This window comes from Stegodyphus dumicola, chromosome 12, assembly GCF_044657685.1.
Source record: "Stegodyphus dumicola isolate Sdum_Otavi_A_Nest chromosome 12, ASM4465768v1".
In the NCBI taxonomy this organism is placed as follows: Eukaryota; Metazoa; Arthropoda; class Arachnida; order Araneae; family Eresidae; genus Stegodyphus; species Stegodyphus dumicola.
This window is the reverse complement of record NC_140779.1, coordinates 10,406,944-10,423,869: the sequence shown is the minus strand read 5'-3', so window position 1 is coordinate 10,423,869 and position 16,926 is coordinate 10,406,944. Positions and strand designations below refer to the sequence as shown.

At 35.4% G+C, this 16,926-nt stretch overlaps 1 protein-coding gene across 2 annotated transcripts in view; it reads right to left on the bottom strand.

Annotated features, from left to right (window-relative positions):
- Positions 1-16,926, bottom strand: part of LOC118196098 (uncharacterized) — a 787,551-nt gene that overhangs the window by 481,591 nt on the left and 289,034 nt on the right. For both annotated transcript variants that reach the window (XM_085827471.1, XM_085827472.1), the window contains exons 6-7: positions 16,457-16,529; positions 9,120-9,222 (exon numbers count right to left, since the gene is read on the bottom strand). In XM_085827471.1, coding sequence (XP_085683597.1) covers positions 9,120-9,222; positions 16,457-16,529 — 176 coding nt within the window. The remainder of the gene's footprint in view (positions 1-9,119; positions 9,223-16,456; positions 16,530-16,926) is intronic.

The window sequence follows — 16,926 nt, the reverse complement described above, 5'->3', positions numbered from 1 at the left end:
TCGTTGTCAGCTTACAATCCAAGACAAAATGGCGTACCTTTTGCACAGAATAAGTATCGATTGATATTAATTTAACAAGGAATGATGTAACTTCTACATCCACAAAATGCCGATCGATGTCAGCTTAAAATCCAGGACAAAATGGCGTACCTTTTGCACAGATGAAGTATCGATTGATATTAATCCAACAAGAAATGATGTAGCTTCTACATCAATAAAATGCCGATCGTTGTCAGCTTACAATCCAAGACAAAATGGCGTACCTTTTGCACAGAATAAGTATCGATTGATATTAATTTAACAAGGAATGATGTAACTTCTACATCCACAAAATGCCGATCGATGTCAGCTTACAATCCAGGACAAAATGGCGTACCTTTTGCACAGAAGAAGTATCGATTGATATTAATCCAACAAGAAATGATGTAGTTTCTGATATCAATAGTATGGCTCAGTTAATCAAAGAATATCGTTGAGCGTAAAATTACGTTTCATAAATGAAATGGCCGGTTCTTTAGAAGTTCAAACTAACGGATGTATAGTTTCGCATAGATAAAATATACAGGGTCTTTTTTAAGCAGTCCTAATTGAAAGAGAGTAAAGCATTTACTGTATGAACAACTATTTTGCCTCAAATTTTCACTCCTAAGGACAATATTTGGTGAGGAAAAGAACACTCATTGCGTTTGCGATCGGCAGTGGTCACCCGTCCCCCATGCCAGATCGAATTCTGTATCGCTAATAAAATCCGGTTTAGTCAGCAGCGGAAGCATCGTCATTGAAATCGGAACGAGCACAAATAATGCCACCCCAAAGTAGCTTTCAGAAATGAAAAAATGCACGTGCTTTGAATAGGGCAGGAAACAGAACAAACGAAACAAATCTTTTGTGAACTCTAAATATTCCGAGGGATTTAATTGGACGAATATGAGAAGGAAATGAGAAAGTGGGTGGATGAGTTTTATTTTATCCTCAGCATCCGGGAACCATTTCCTCGGAAAAGTCTGAATAGTTTCCTATGTCACGGTATCACCAAATGCGGTTCAATGTAATTAAAGCAAGAAATATTCTATTTGACTGAAATTTCAATTTCTTAGTGTATTTTCTATTAGATATCATCGAGAAATATCCTAAAATAATTAGTCAAGTTGTAGAGACATTAGTTATATTTTTGGAAGCCGGAGAGATGAAAAATTAGTAACCGCCTTAACCACGGACGTCTGGAATAGCGGCCCAGTGTGCAGAACCACTACACCACGAAGGCTCACTAGGAAAGTGGGAGAAATACCTTATATACTCCCACTTTCAAAGGGCGACTGGAGTTTTTAGGGGACACAATCGCCAAATCCTGGATGTGGAGAGTCAACATCCACAACCCTTTTAGTTCGGGCGCCACTGTAGAGACATTAGGTTGTAGAGTCATTAGGTTAACTGGAAGCAGAAAAGATGAAAATTATGCAACCGCCTTCGCCGGGAATTGAACCACGGACCTCTGGAGAAATACCTTATATACTCCAATTTTTAAAGGGCGACTAGGATTTTAGGTGACCTAGTCACCAAATACTGGGTGTGGAGAATCATCATCCACAACCCTTTTTAGTTCGGGCGCCACTTGTAAAGTCATTAGGATATTTTTTTAGGCCGGAAAGATGAAAAATTAACAACGCCTTCGCCGGGAATCGAACCACGGACCTCTGGAATACCGGCCCAGCTTGCAGAACCACTACAACACGAAGGACGCTAGGAAAGTAGGAGAAATACCTTATATACTCCCCTCTTTAAAGTGCGACTAGGGTTTTAGAGGACCTAGTCGCTAAATCCTGGGTGTGGAGAATCATCATCCACAACCCTTTTAGCTCGGGCGCCACTTGTAGAGTCATTAGGATTTTTTTGGAAGCCAAATAGATGAAAAATTAACAACGCCTTCGCCGGGAATCGAACCACGGACCTCTGGAATACCGGCCCAGCGTGCAGAACCACTACACCACGAAGGACGCTAGGAAAGTAGGAGAAATACCTTATATACTCCCCTTTTTAAAGGGCGACTAGGATTTTAAAGGACCCAGTCGCTAAATCCTGGGTGCGGAGAATCATCATCCACAACCCTTTTAGTTCGGGCGCCACTTGTAGAGTCATTAGGTTAATTGGAAGCAGGAAAAATAAAAATATGCAACCGCCTTTGCCGAGAATCGAACCACGGACCTCTGGAATACCGGCCCAGCGTGCTACCGTTACACCACGAAGGCACGCTAGGAAAGTGGGAGAAATACCTTATAAGGTATATTTTTGGAAGCAAGAGAGATGAAAAATTAGCATTCGCCTTCGCCGGGAATCGAACCACGGGGACCTCTGGAAGACCGGGCCAGCGTGCAGAACCACTACACCAGGAAGACAAGCTAGGAAAGCGGGAGAAATACCTTATAAAGTCATCCCCGAATGAAAGGGGAATCATCTGAAAACCTTCAGATTTTATATTACGCCCAAAAGGGCTTTTTTTTTAACGTTTCGGGGGTTACCTTGTAAGGTATATCATAATTTTATAACATTTTTAGCTTCAGCTTACAATTCCTTACCAGAATGAGTTTTTAGAATCTCGTTAAATGCAAATGAAAAGTAGAGTAGTATTTAAGTCGAAGTTCCACTGACTTCGCTTGGCCATATTTACTTACCCTTGATAGCTTCGCTAAGCTAATTTAATATTAAAGCCCAACTAGTTTAAAAATTGTGTTAGCTTCGGCTAAATCTCTTTAGTTAGTCATTGGTTAAGTTCTTATTTCTTATAATTTTGAGTTTATGCCCGAGTGGAGGCTTTGTTGTACGTCCTGAGAAAGGGGCCGTCTGTCAATCTTTATTTTGAGAAATAAAGGGCAATTAACCCTACTTGAGTTTACGTTTCTATTCCTAAACGATTATTCACTAAGGTTCCTCAACAGTTAGTTAATAGATAAAAGTGGAGGATCCCTACAATTTTTAACATTCAATACCATGTTTCTCGCACTTAAACCATAAAATTGAATTCAACCACTCAATTCATCCAGGAACCACTGGGACTGAGGATATTGAAATCAACGAATAAATACTTAATTCCCCAGGAGGGAGGTGGCTTGTCAAAAGACCTTGTAGAGTCATTAAGGTATTTTATGATACTGGAGATATGAAAAATGAGCAATGTCGTCACCGGGACTCGAACCTCGGACCTCTCAAGCACGCGCCGAGTGGGCTAACGGTTACAAAACCACGAAGGCAGCATGCCGAAAGGAGTGAGAAACTATTTTATATATTCCCCCTTTTACAGGGCGACTGGGAATTAGGACACACAATCGCCAAATCCTGGTGGTGAAACATCATCATCCACCACCTTTTAGTTCGGGCGCCACTGTAGAAACATTAGGATTTTTTTGATACATGAGACTTGAAAAACGTGCAGTGCCATTGCCGGGACTCGAACCTGGACCTCTCGAATACGCACGAGTGTGCTAACCATATAAGGTATTTCTATTTCTCCCACTTTTCTAGCGTGCCTTCGTGGGGTAGTGGTTCTGCACGCTGGGCCGGTATTTCAGAGGTCCGTGGTTCGATTCCCGGCGAAGGCGTTTGCTATTTTTCATCTTGCCTGGTAAAAAATAATAATAAAAAAAAAAAAAAAAAAAATCTGAAATGTTTCAGATTTTAAATTACGTCCAAAGGGGCGTTTTTTAACATTTTGTGTGTTACCTTTGTTTATTAAATATCATGTTCCTCGCACTTAAACCATAAGATCCAGTGCAACAGCAATATCGCAAAATAGTTTTAAAACGAGCCTATCTTTAGAATTTCCGATACAGAGACTCACGCGCTGGAGATAAAAATGTTTTTTCTGCACAACGTTGCCATTGCTCGCTTTGAAATCCTTGAGTTTGTTAATCAAAAATTCGTCAAAGTTTTAAAAAATAGGAAATCGATCCTAAAACAAATTTCAAATTTCAAATTGGGTCTTCCAAATGCTCATATTCGTTGGAGGATTACGTTATTCAAAATTCGATGACTCTATGTACCGTTGTTTTATCACAATACGAGAAATATACATACATTTATGCAGATTTTTCATTATTTAATTTCTTCAAATATAATGCAGGACTCTAACATTTTGTGGCAACAGTTTGAAAAGTGAACCGACATTTATGAGTCCGACGCAAAATGCCAAAACGAAACTAATAGTCCTTCGGGATTCAAATCCCTTTGGACTAAAAAAACCTGAAAACATCAGATTACAGTCTATTAGCATAAAGAAATTAACATTCAATTAAAAAAAATAAAATATCGTTAAGATTAAAAATACCTTTTAGTTTAAAAATATTTAAAGGGCCTACTAATTTAAAAACTTAACTCCCAGAAATTAAAGATGGAGAACATAAAAACATTACATTTGGAAGTGACAGGAAAAATTTTTTTTTGCCATATTATTTCACCGTAAATTAATTATGAGCTTATTTAGTACAAAGAGAAGATTTGATTATTCAAAATGTAGCTGAGCTTTTATTTTATACAAGGCTTGCAAGGCGCTCCCCTGCGGCCGAGTGGTAAAGTCGCTGAACACTGGTAGTTCGGTCCGAGTTTCGAACCCCACGAACGGGCTGGCTGCATGGGCATTTTCGTGGGTTTCCTCATTTGTAACGTGTATACGAGCCAGTTTCCCTTAGAAAGTCCTCCACGAAGGCATCCCTCCCCTTAGGTAGATAACCCTAGTGTGCTTTGCCATAATTAAATAAACCAAACCAGTTTCCTTTAGAAAGGTCTTTCACGAAGGCATCCCTCCCCTTAGGTAGATAACCCTAGTGTGCTTTGCCATAATTAAATAAACCAAACCAGTTTCCTTTAGAAAGGTCTTTCACGAAGGCATCCCTTCCCTTAGGCAGATAGCCCTAGTATGCTTTGCCATAATTAAATAAACTAAACCAAACCAGTTTCCCTTAGAAAGGTCCTACACGAAGGCATGCCTCCCATTAGGCAGGTAGCCCTCGAGGCTATTAATTAAATAAACTAAACCAAACCAGTTTGGCTCAGAAAGGTCCTCCACGAAGGCATCCCTCCCATTAGGCAGATAGCCCTCGAGGCTATTAATTAAATAAACCAAACCAAGGTTTGCAAGGCTTCCACACAGAGCTTAAATATTTACCTCAAGTACAATGCTTTCTATTTAAACAGAATGTGAAGTTCGCGAATTAAAAACAACAAACACCTAGATGAGATTTCTTTCGAGGTTTTAACACGTAAACTGCTAATTCACACTGGTCATTTTTAATTTATTAAGCAACGTGTTTCTTGGATAATTTTCAATTAAAAATTCATGAAAGAATATCTGATATTAAAGCTGAGCTTCGTATAAAATCGAGAACTACGTCACACATGGACTACAAGCCGTGAAGAATTAATTGGTAGTCAACTTCAAACCGAAGACCAGGAATCGTTTTCGGATGTAAAGAACATCTCTCTCGTTGTCTGGCCCCCTTTTCGTTTGCATCTGATGCAATGAAACTAATTAGGGGAAAACTGCAGGGAAATGCGGAGGAATGCGTCCTTTCCTGGGGGAATTTTGGTGGGCGGGAGAGACCAAGGACGTTGACCCTCTTGCTGCATGACCCAACCGTTGGCACAGAATGGCCGACGACGTAACTTTTTAAACGGCGATCGCGGGCATCCCCGCAGGAGATCGTCTGGCTGCATCTCACTCCTCTTTTCCATGACACAGGCCACTTAAACCGTATCTGCAAACACTCAAAAAAAGTGACTGCCGCTAATTGCTCTGTTTCCAAAGCATTGCTGGCGAATTGTCTCTTCCCCGGTCATAAATTCGCACGCACATTTCTGACACCTCGGCAAAAGCAAAAAAAAAAACTTGTATTTTTTTTTATCATTGTTGTAATACATTCACCGTCATGTGTGTTTCAGCATAAATTGCTAACGTATACTTTTTTTTCATGTGTTCATGTTTGCCGATTTGGGATAAATTTCAATACTTTGGGAATCTTGATTAAAAAAAAATCTGATGTGTACACCACATGACTTTCTTGTACGGAATATTAAATTATACGCATTTTTTCTTGCATTTCGTTTAAACTTATTGGACTGAATTCAATCTACTTCGCCGACAGGGCTTAAACCACAATAGAATAGATGCATTCTATAAAAATTCACTCTAGTATTTGTTTACCATAGCTACATTCTGGCGTTAGATTCACTTAACAGTATTATATTTCGTTCATATTATAACTCAGAATGCACAAAATTTATATCATTTAATAAATAGAATTATCTAATCGTTGCCACATGTTCTATTCAAATACTATAATAAAGCTAGAACGATGTATAAAAGAAATTAAGCAAATAAAACAAAAAAGAATCAGTTTTTCACAGATCATTGAGTATTCAGTACGTATCTTGCATAATTCAAAAACGAGTAGCCTCAGAACGTTGAAATTTTGTATATAGGACTGCTATAACATGTAGATGTGCACCTCGTATTCAGGTTGCAATCGGCCGCGCCAAACGTATATAAATATATTTATATATATATCCACTCTGTTACCCGGCTCAGTGATCTCAGTTTCTTTACTCTTATATGTTTGTAAATTGTACATTTTTTGCTTTAAAATTAATTGAATTATGTTGTTTTTATCTTCCGCTTAAGGTTTTTATGCCTTTAGTAAATCTGTATGCAATATTTTTAGAATTATCAACAATTTTAAAGTGCTTAAGAGCCGCTAAGCCTTTTTTTTATGGCGGCCATTGAACGTTTACATTTGAAACAGCAGACTAGTGCATTTGTTGCCAATCTAGAGAAACTTAGCTTCCAAACAACAAAGACAACGCCTTCATTTATTATTGCCAATTAAATCATGCTTAATCCTTTCTGGAATTTTTTCGAAGAAATAAGTGTTTAAGATTTACTTCGTAATTTTTAATATAGATATTTTGAGTTTTTATGTATTTTTGCCTTCTCGTGAAGTGAGAACTGAGTTAATTGAGTGAGAACTACTCAATCGTCTGTGAAAAACTCTTTCTTTTTTGTTTTGTTTGCTTAATTTCTTTTATACATCGTTCTAGCTTTATTATAGTATTGTGGCAACGATTGGATAATTCTTTAAATGATATAAATTTTGTACATTATGAGTTATAATATGAACGAAATATAATACTGTTAAGTGAACCTAGCGCAAGTGTGTCGCTATGGTAAACAAATATTAGAGTGAATTTTAAAGAATGCATTTATTCTGTTGTGGTTTATGCGCTGTCGGCGAAGTAGATTTAATTCAATCGAAATAAAAATTTAATAAGTTTAGATAAAATGCAAGAAAAAATGCGTATAATTTAATATTCCGTAAAAGGAAGTCATGTGGTGTACACGTCAGATTTTTTATGTTTTGATTATGTGTTTCTTTCTAGACGAGATAAAAGAAATATGCAAGGTAAAAAAAATATCGTCTCACAAAATAATGAGACGAAAAATACTAGTTCTTTAAAAAAAAAAAAAAAAAAAAAAAAAAAAAAAGCTAAATTATCCGTCACGATATAAATCAGTGTGGTTAATAGCGTTATTTCCGTAAGGTGCGTTCTACCGGATGACGTCACTTTATACGAAGGCGTTATCCATATCTATACAAACACCAGCAGGTAATTAAAAAAAAAAAAAATACTACTTACATTATTTCGATTCATCATTTATTCGCGTCAGACTCATTTTATGTTAGAAAAGGCGAATGTGTGTGTGCGGTGGAATCAGTCAGCTGTTCAATACAGAAAGATTAAATGCCCTGCAACGTAGTTTGCGTGCGCTTTCAATACGTTCACGAAAATCACTGCTATCGAAAAATATATACTGTATTCCAACTTCCTGTAAAAGCTGCATATTTAAATGTAATTAAATTGAGCATTTTTTTAACAGTTTAATAAAAAATAAGTTGCTATATTCATTTTCCATATGACCAATTTAAAAAAAAAAAAAAAAAACGAAGTTTTTTTTCGATAAATTTCTAAAAAATATAATTTCATAAGAAATAGTTACATGACGTCTCATTTAGGAATAATATTGTTCCGAAATGTCCAGCTGCGATTGGACGTGCCAGAAAGTGGCAAGGAAAGGTAGGGTTGCCAGATTTGGAGCGAAATCACCCATTTGGCGACAAAAATGGCGATATGCTACAGGCGGAGCGAGAACATTCTAGAACGAGTTCTTACCGGTTTGCCCTACAATGTTCTCGAAGGGAGGTGAAAATCTATAAAAACCCTGCCTGAACTTGCTCGAACACTTGAATCAGATTTATCTGATATTTTAATATTATTTACATATATTATATAATATTATTTACATATATATTATAATATTTATTACATATTATTTGTTACATATATTTTAATATTATTTACATATATATTATAATATTTTATTACATATTATTTGTAAGGATCCTAAGTTTTACTAAAGTTTATTTTATTTTAAAACTGTACTATCACTTCTTATTTTCTACTTCCGGCCAGAATTAATTGCTTTAACTTGTTTATGCAAATTGTCTTGCTAACGCCCAAGTATTTAAGTTGTGGCCTTTTGCCAAGAGTTACGGAGAGAGAAGGAGTTTTTAGGAAGCAAGCCGCTTGCCACTGCAGTTTTACGAGTTTTCACTCGGTTGCTGGTTGCCTTTAACGCCAGAGGTTTAGCCCTCTTGATATTTAAGAACGTATTTTAGTTTCAGCAGCTCGGCGTACTACATACGTACCCCTTTTAAATAAAGGCCAGTCTTAGTGCTAGGCATTTGTATACTAATTCAAAGTTAGCTTTTAGTTAGAGTTTTAGTTACTTTTACATTCTTACGTTCAGACCACAAGTGGTTGGTCTCTGTATTCCGAAGTTCGGAAGTACCTGTAAAGTATTGAAAATAAAGGGTTTCGTATACCCTTTCTGCTTGTGTGTCGTCTGTTATACACAAATCTGGAACATAGCTTGAGTAAGCTCCCTGTTCTTATTCAGGACATACCATGTTTCCAAAGCAAATCAAGAGAAACACAAGTCCTGATAAGGTTAACCTTAAATTCTGAGAATTTCATTAGAAGGATTGAGGATCAGAAAAGCAGTTCTTAGTACTCACCGGTAAGTGAAGCAAATCCTCCATGGAATACTTGGCAGCTCCTCTTCTTAATTGGCACAATGCGACGAAATCTTCATCAGTTGTCTGCTTCTCTTTCAAGAGCCTGAAACATTCCCCATCTTGGTTAATACCATAGTTATGTCACACAGAAACAATATTTCTAAATGTTTGCAACGCGTCATAGAAACATAATTTTGATACGCTAATTTATAGTTACATGTTCTATTGGAAAAAAATTTATTAAATTCACATTTATTTACAGTCCAAATCAATACCAAAGAAACGTTAGATAGTTCTGTTTTATTCCATAAAATGTACAGTAGTTTTAGTCTTTATATCAAAAATGTCCATTCTTGCCAAACAGATTTAATCAAAATTAATTTATTTCTATTGAGTAAGAAAAAAAGATTTTGAAAAAAAAATTTTCCTCTGAATTTTAAACTGTAACATTTTTGCTGCTATTTTCCAATAGATACTGAAGTTATGTAATGGAGCATAATAACAGTAGTTTGGTTTTCAGCTTGAAAAAAAAAGGGTATTAAATACATGTTCATCACAGAACCAATTAAACCCTCCATAGATGTTTAGCATCCCTGTTCCAAAATAATCAGCATAAAAAGCATCGAGAATACCACAGCTAAAATTTTGTCACATAAAAGTGTAATTCACTTTTGCATATTTGAGCGACATTTTGCAATACATTTACCTACATTTTCATTTTTCTGGTAACAATACTTTTTGTTTTAATCCAAAAAGAAATTCTTTTTTTCCACTTTCTCTTTTTCCTTTTCTTTTTGTTTTTGTCAAATAAGCTGCATGTTAAATATTATTGAATAAAATTAGTAACAGTTGAGCTATAAATAATTATCCAGTACAGTAATAGTTAATTAGTTAAAATATAATATAGTGAAAATAATTAAAATTAAACCGTAACCAAGCCTTTACTATAAACTGTGCTGTTAATATAAACTATGTTGGACTAACTGACGCAACGAGAGTGCCCTCTGGTGAGTATCCAGAGAAAGACTTCAGTAAAGACCAAGTAATCAACCTGTTAGGTTGTATCAGACTTTTCTTCTGTAATATTCTTAAAATTAAATGTGATGTTCGTGTGTAAAGAAAACCTGTTAATAAATTATTGTTACACTATAAAGGACTTTTTTATGACTCCACCCAAAACGATCCCTCCCCCATAGAAAAATTAAATTAATGAAACATCTGGGGCAGGATAAATAGATATTTGCAGGCTGCATCCGGACTGCGGTCCGGCGTTTACATTCACATAATTTAAACTTTAAGAAAAGAAAAACTAGACTAAGTCTACTTAGAAACAGTTAGACTTTTTTGGGATCTGAAAAGTCTCGTTAGAAAGTCTTTAGAAACTGTAGTTCTCGTTAGAAAGTTTTTCTAAGTCCCGTTAGAAACGTTTAGCAACAGATAAAAAAAAAATTTAGATCAGAACTGACTGATATTTAACATTGTATTTTACCATCATAGTAGATTTGATTTTGTAGAGTAGGCTCATCGAGAACAGCGGTCGAGCGGTAAAGTCGCTGAACACTGGTAGTTCGGTCCGAGGTTAGAATCCCGCGAACGGCCTGGCTTGCATGGGCGTTTTTGTGGTTTCAACATGTGTAACGTGTATACGAGCCAGTTTCCCTTAGAAAGTCCTCCACGAAGGCATCTCTCCACTTAGGCAGATAGCCCTAGAGGCTTCGCCATAATCACACACACACATCGGGAACTGCGACCTCTATCTTCGCTTATTATCACCCGTAACTAAAATTTTCTGCTCCTGAGTAATTTCGATTAATTCTTTAATGGATCATAACATCGTAACAGAGTCTCCAGAAAGAAAGATGTAAGTCACGAATTTTTCACGAAATTTTACCTAGGTCGACAGAATAGAAGATAATCATATATCAAATCGTAAACATTTAGAGCTCAGAATTACAAATAACGTTATGCCATATACTGCGCTCTATGCTATTTTTTATGCCTAGGTATTTCTCTCGCACTTCCTAGCGTGCCTTCGTGGTGTAATGGTTCTGCACGCTGGGCCGGTATTCCAGAGGTCCGTGGTTCGATTCCCAGCGAAAATTCAAAATATTTTCATTAAAATTTGGAGGATACAGAAAAACATAAAACACCAAGTACAGTTAAAACAATTAAAAAACAATTTTTCAATTAAAATTACAGTTTCTACGCAATAACAAGCCAGTAGTAACTTAAATGATAATTCCGGAATGAATTATGCATAATTTAATTCGCAATCATAAAAGAAGATATTACTTTGTTGTTGCGAAACTTAGTTTCTCTGGACTGGCAACAAATCCACTATTCTGCTAAGTTTCAAATGTAAACAAATTTGGGTGCTATGCTAAACAAAAATTAGGCTTAGCCACACTTGAAAAAATTTTAAATTAATCAAAATCGTAAAAACAACCTTGTAGTTAGCGTAAGTATAATGAAACACTCAATCGATTTCGAGGGCAGCTAAAGGTCCCTCCTCATCAGGAGAAAGAAATACCTAGAAAGAAGAAAATAAAGGAGAAGGAGTCTTAGAAACACGTGGTCTTTATCAACACTGCACGTGGTTATAACTGGATTTTTAATCAGAGTTGCACTGGCCACCAATTATAACCACGTGCAGTGCTGATAAGGACCACGTGTTTCTGAGACTCCTTCTCCTTTATTTTCTTCTTTCTAGGTATTTCTTTCTCCTGATGAGGAGGGACCTTTAGCTGCCCTCGAATTCGATCGAGTGTTTCATTATACTTACGCTAAATACAAGGTTGTTTTTACGATTTTGATTGTCACATTAGCGTGTTTCTCTTCTAGACTAAATTTTAAATTCTAAATTTCTAAGATTCTAAAATTCTAAATTTCTAGACTAAATTTTAAATTAATAATTCCCACAATTATTGCATGCAGGTTAAGTAAAGGCATAAAAAACTTAACCGGAAGATAAGCACAACATAATTCAATCATTTTTAAAGCAAAAAATATATAATTTACAAACATATAAGAATAAAGAAATCAAGCTGACTGAGCCGAGTAACAGAGTGGATATGTATATATATTTATATACTTTTGGTGCGGCCGATTGCAAACAAAAAGAGAGGTGCACATCTGTATGGTATAGCAGTCCTAAATACAAAATTCCAACGTTCTGAGGCTACTCGTTTTTGTGTTATGCGAGATAACGTACGTACGTACAGACGCCACGAAAACATCTCTTCAGAATTCCTTTTAAATCAGTTTTATAATTTTTTTTGGGGGGGGGGGAAGAGTCCTTTATTTTGTCCTTAAGTACGGATGTCACGCAAAAACATCGTTAAATTGCATTCGATAGCGATCAAAATGGATAATTTCGTTGAAATATGGTCCCCGAAATTTTTCGCGATTTCAATACAGTAGTACAAGGAAATAAAAATATATTCTGAGAAGTCTCTTTAACAACCACTATATGTTTATAAATTCCCCAGATCACTTATGGCACCAGTTTTTTTTTAAACTTTAGTCCTAGCTATTTCAAATTACCGCAAAAAAAATGAGTTTGGAATTTTAATTTCGGACACCAGTCGTGTTTGAAAACATTTCATTAACTAAGAAAAAATGATTTATATATTTTATTTTTAGTTAAAAAAACTGTAAATCTCTGTTCTTTGATTATTGTTTATTAAATTTTAAAAGAACGCTTAATTTAATTCATAAAAATTTTCTTTTAGTATTAAATTAATTCTTATTGCATTCATGCATTCACCACATTTGGATTTGGGCTGTTTCAGGTTCTCGTTATTTTGCGAGATAAAGAAATTTTTTTGGGTACATTTCAAGCTTCAATAATTTTGTTTATTTTTTCAGAACCAAGTTTCTATTAATTCGAAATGTAAATGAAAAATCGCTTGTTACACTTAGTTGAAGTGTAAACTGAATTAAAAAGACGCTGTAAGAAAAAGCTTTAATTATTACCTACTAGGAGCTGCTATTCATGAAAAATATTCGGACAAATTTTAAATTTGCATTTTGGAAATATGGATTGATTTCCACTTTTTACTTCCTTGTACGAAGTAAAAAGGAAGTATTGCAGTCGCGAAAAGTTTCAGGCAGCATATTTCAACGAAAATATCCATTTTGACCGCTATCGAATGCAATTTAACGATGTTTTTGCGTGATATCTGTACGTAAGGACAGAATAAAATACTCCTTTCCTTCAAAAAAATTATAAAACTGCTTTAAAATGAATTCTGAAGAGAATTTTTCGTGGCGTCTGTACGAACGTATGTACCTACGTACGTATCTCGCATAACTCAAAAACGAGTAGCCTCAGAACGTTGAAATTTTGCATATAGGACTGCTATAACATGTAGATGTGCACCTCGTATTTTGGTTGCAATCGGCCCCACCAAACGTATATAAATATATTTATATATATATCCACTCTGTTACCCGGCTCAGTGATCTCAGTTTCTTTACTCTTATATGTTTGTAAATTGTACATTTTTTGCTTTAAAAATGATTGTAATATGTTGTTTTTATCTTCCGGTTAAGGTTTTTATGCCTTCAGTAAATCTGTATGCAATATTTTGAGAATTATCAACAATTTTAAAGTTGTCTAAGTGCTGCTAAGTCTTTTTCTTATGGCGGCCATTGATGTTTACATTTGAAACAGGAGACTAGTGGATTTGTTGCCAATATAGAGAAACTTAGCTTCGCAACAACAAAGATAACGCATTCATTTATTATTGCCAATTAAATCATGCTTAATTCTTTCTGGAATTTTTTCCAGGAAATAAGTGTTTCAGATTTACTTCGTAATTTTTAATATAGATATTTTGAGTTTTTATGTATTTTTGCCTTCTCGCGAAGTGAGAACTGAATTAATTCAATGAGAAATACTGAATCGTCTGTGAAAAACTGTTTCTTTTTTGTTTTGTTTGCTTAATTTCTTTTATACATCATTCTAGCTTTATTATAGTATTTGAATAGAACATGTGGCAACGATTAGATATTCTTTAAATGACATAAATTTTGTGCGTTATGAGTTATAATATGAACGAAATATATAAGTTAACTGTTATATAATTATTCGATTATATAACAGTTAACTTAGTTTCCGTTATATAATTATTATATAAATTAACTGTTATATAATTATTAATACTGTTAAGTGAATCTAGCGCCAGAGTGTCGCTATGGTAAACAAATACTAGAGTAAATTTTAAAAAATGCATTTATTCTATTGTGGTTTATGCGCTGTCGGCGAAGCAGGTTTAATTTAATCCTATAAGCTTAAATGAAATGCAAGAAAAAATGCGTATAATTTAATATTTCGTACAAGGAAGTCATGTGGTGTACACATCAGATTTTTTTTAATCAACACTCATTGCTAGAGATCAGGTAAACGCTGGAGGTTGAAGAGAGTAAAAATATTCAAAATAGTCTAATTTTTTCAATCTACAGGCTGTCCAGCCAAAAGATCCCTGAATTTAAAATTAAAAATCTTGGAAACGAAGATCGATAGAGGAAAGCAACAAGCATATTTATTGGGAACAAGTCGTGTAACTTAGCACGATTATAAGATACGTCTTCCGCCTTCTTAGCATGCCTTCGTGGTGTAGTGGTCAGTACGCTTGACGCGAATTCGAGAGGTCCGTGGTTCGAGTCCCAGCGAGGGCATTGCTCATTTTTCATCTATCCTTCTTCGAAATAACCTAATGATTGTACAGGATAATCGCGACGAACGACGGGAATTGGAGTGAGAGCAACCACTTCCACATTTGAAACGTGAGTAAAGGTTAGGGTAAGGAAAGAAGAGGTTGAAGGATTCATTTATTCCATTGAACAAGGCGTGTTTGTGGTACTGGAATACCAGAAGTTAAATCACAGTCCTGTGGCAACAAGGTGTAGTTTCCAAACAGGACTGGATGTTCCCAAAAGACCCGATGAGAAAACCATTCACAAGCTCTTAGCTAAATGTCCAACGGACAGACAGCATGGCCAATGATCTTGTAGAGAGTTTTCGTCGTAAGCAATCTGTAGTTACTTCTGAAAATGTGGCAACTGTTTCTGGAATTATTCAGCAAAATCCAAGGAAATCCGTCAGAAGAATTTCAGCAGAGACTGGTTTGAAGCGCTCCACCACGCAGAAAATATCGTAAAGCAGCCTAGACATGTTTTCATTCAAAATTTAAAGTCACCAGGAGCCTGAGTACAGCGCCATCTGTTGGAAGCTTTTGCAACTATTATTTCAAACCTATGCAACAATTTTACAGCTTTCACAGTAAATATACCAATGTATTAACAAGATAATTGCCTTTGAAATACGACAATGTACTAGGAGACGCACAAAATATTCCACAATAATTAGTCTCTTAAATATGTTTAATGTACTTTGATGTAATTAGATAATGTAAATGTATTGTGCATGATCTTAAATTCATTTAGTACGAAATTAAGTTATTCTATTATGTATTGTAGTTATGTATTATGTATTGTATAGTAGTTATGTATTATGATTCTATTATGTATTATGTATTGTATAGTAGTTATGTATTATGCATTCTATTATGTATTATGTATTGTAGTTATTCTATTATGTATTGTATGTATGATATACGAATGTGTTCGATATATGTTACATTAATCTGTCATAATTCAACTTTTGTCAGTCGATGAAGTTCATTGTAATAATGGCATACCAAGTTATTGTAATCGTATACTCAATACAAAAGTCTAGAATTACTATAAAGTAACTGTAAATGACTTGTTAGTCTGGCTTCTGATGCGGGCCAACCAAACGCGGTACAATAGTGCGGCGGAGCAATATCTGTAAAAGTCATTGATAAAATTCTGGTGCTCCGTCCACTTTTCCCTGTTACTGTATTCCTCTACCGATCTGTTTTCGAGATTTGTAATTTTGAAATCAGGGACTCCTTTAGTGGACACCCTGTATATGAATGAAAATAGGGCGCTAGTGGGAATTTTCTGTTAAAATTGAATTCTGTATTTATATGGGTTTTAGATATCTGTGGTGTTCTATGCTGTGAATTTGTGTTTATGGATTTTTTTTTGTTTGTTTGTTAGTCTGTAATTTTGTGTTAGATGTGCTTATTTAGTTTTGATTTAGTATTTTTGTTTGTTGTTTGGGGGTGGCTGGGTTACTGGCTGCCCTCGTTTGTGGAGATACGGGGCCCCTTCTTTTGAGCTATGTGGACACTCGTGTCCAGGTGGGCTGAAGGGAGCCTCCAATTCTTACAATTCTTACCCTGTATATGAGTAGAAGTATGAGAAAATTTTGATGCAAGTTCCAATTTGGAGCTCGAAATACTTACGGCAGAGTAATGCTGAGATATAAACTTTGGTATTCTTCGTATTTATTCCATAGCAGTTTTGAAAATATGGACCCTGGAAGGAATAAAAAAACACACATAAATTCTTGGGGAAAAAAATCGTGTTAAGTAAAGAACAAATAATAATATTTTTATTTTATCTTCTACACTATTATTAACCAGCGGAAATACTCGATGCCAGTTAGGTTAGGTTAGGTTAGGTTAAGTTATTTAATTACGGCAAAGCCTCGAAGGCTATCTGCCTAAGGGAAGGGATGCCTTCGTGGAGGACTTTCCAAGGGAAACTGGCTCGTATGCATGCCAGTTAAGTTAGATCTAGAGTAATGTATCTAACAACAGAACGATACCGCTCTAATCCTTCTCTAATAACGATGCAAAATATGCAATTCATATTCATATATTTTTCAGGGTAATGCGATATGGGACCCACATAGAAAAACAAACTAATTCTC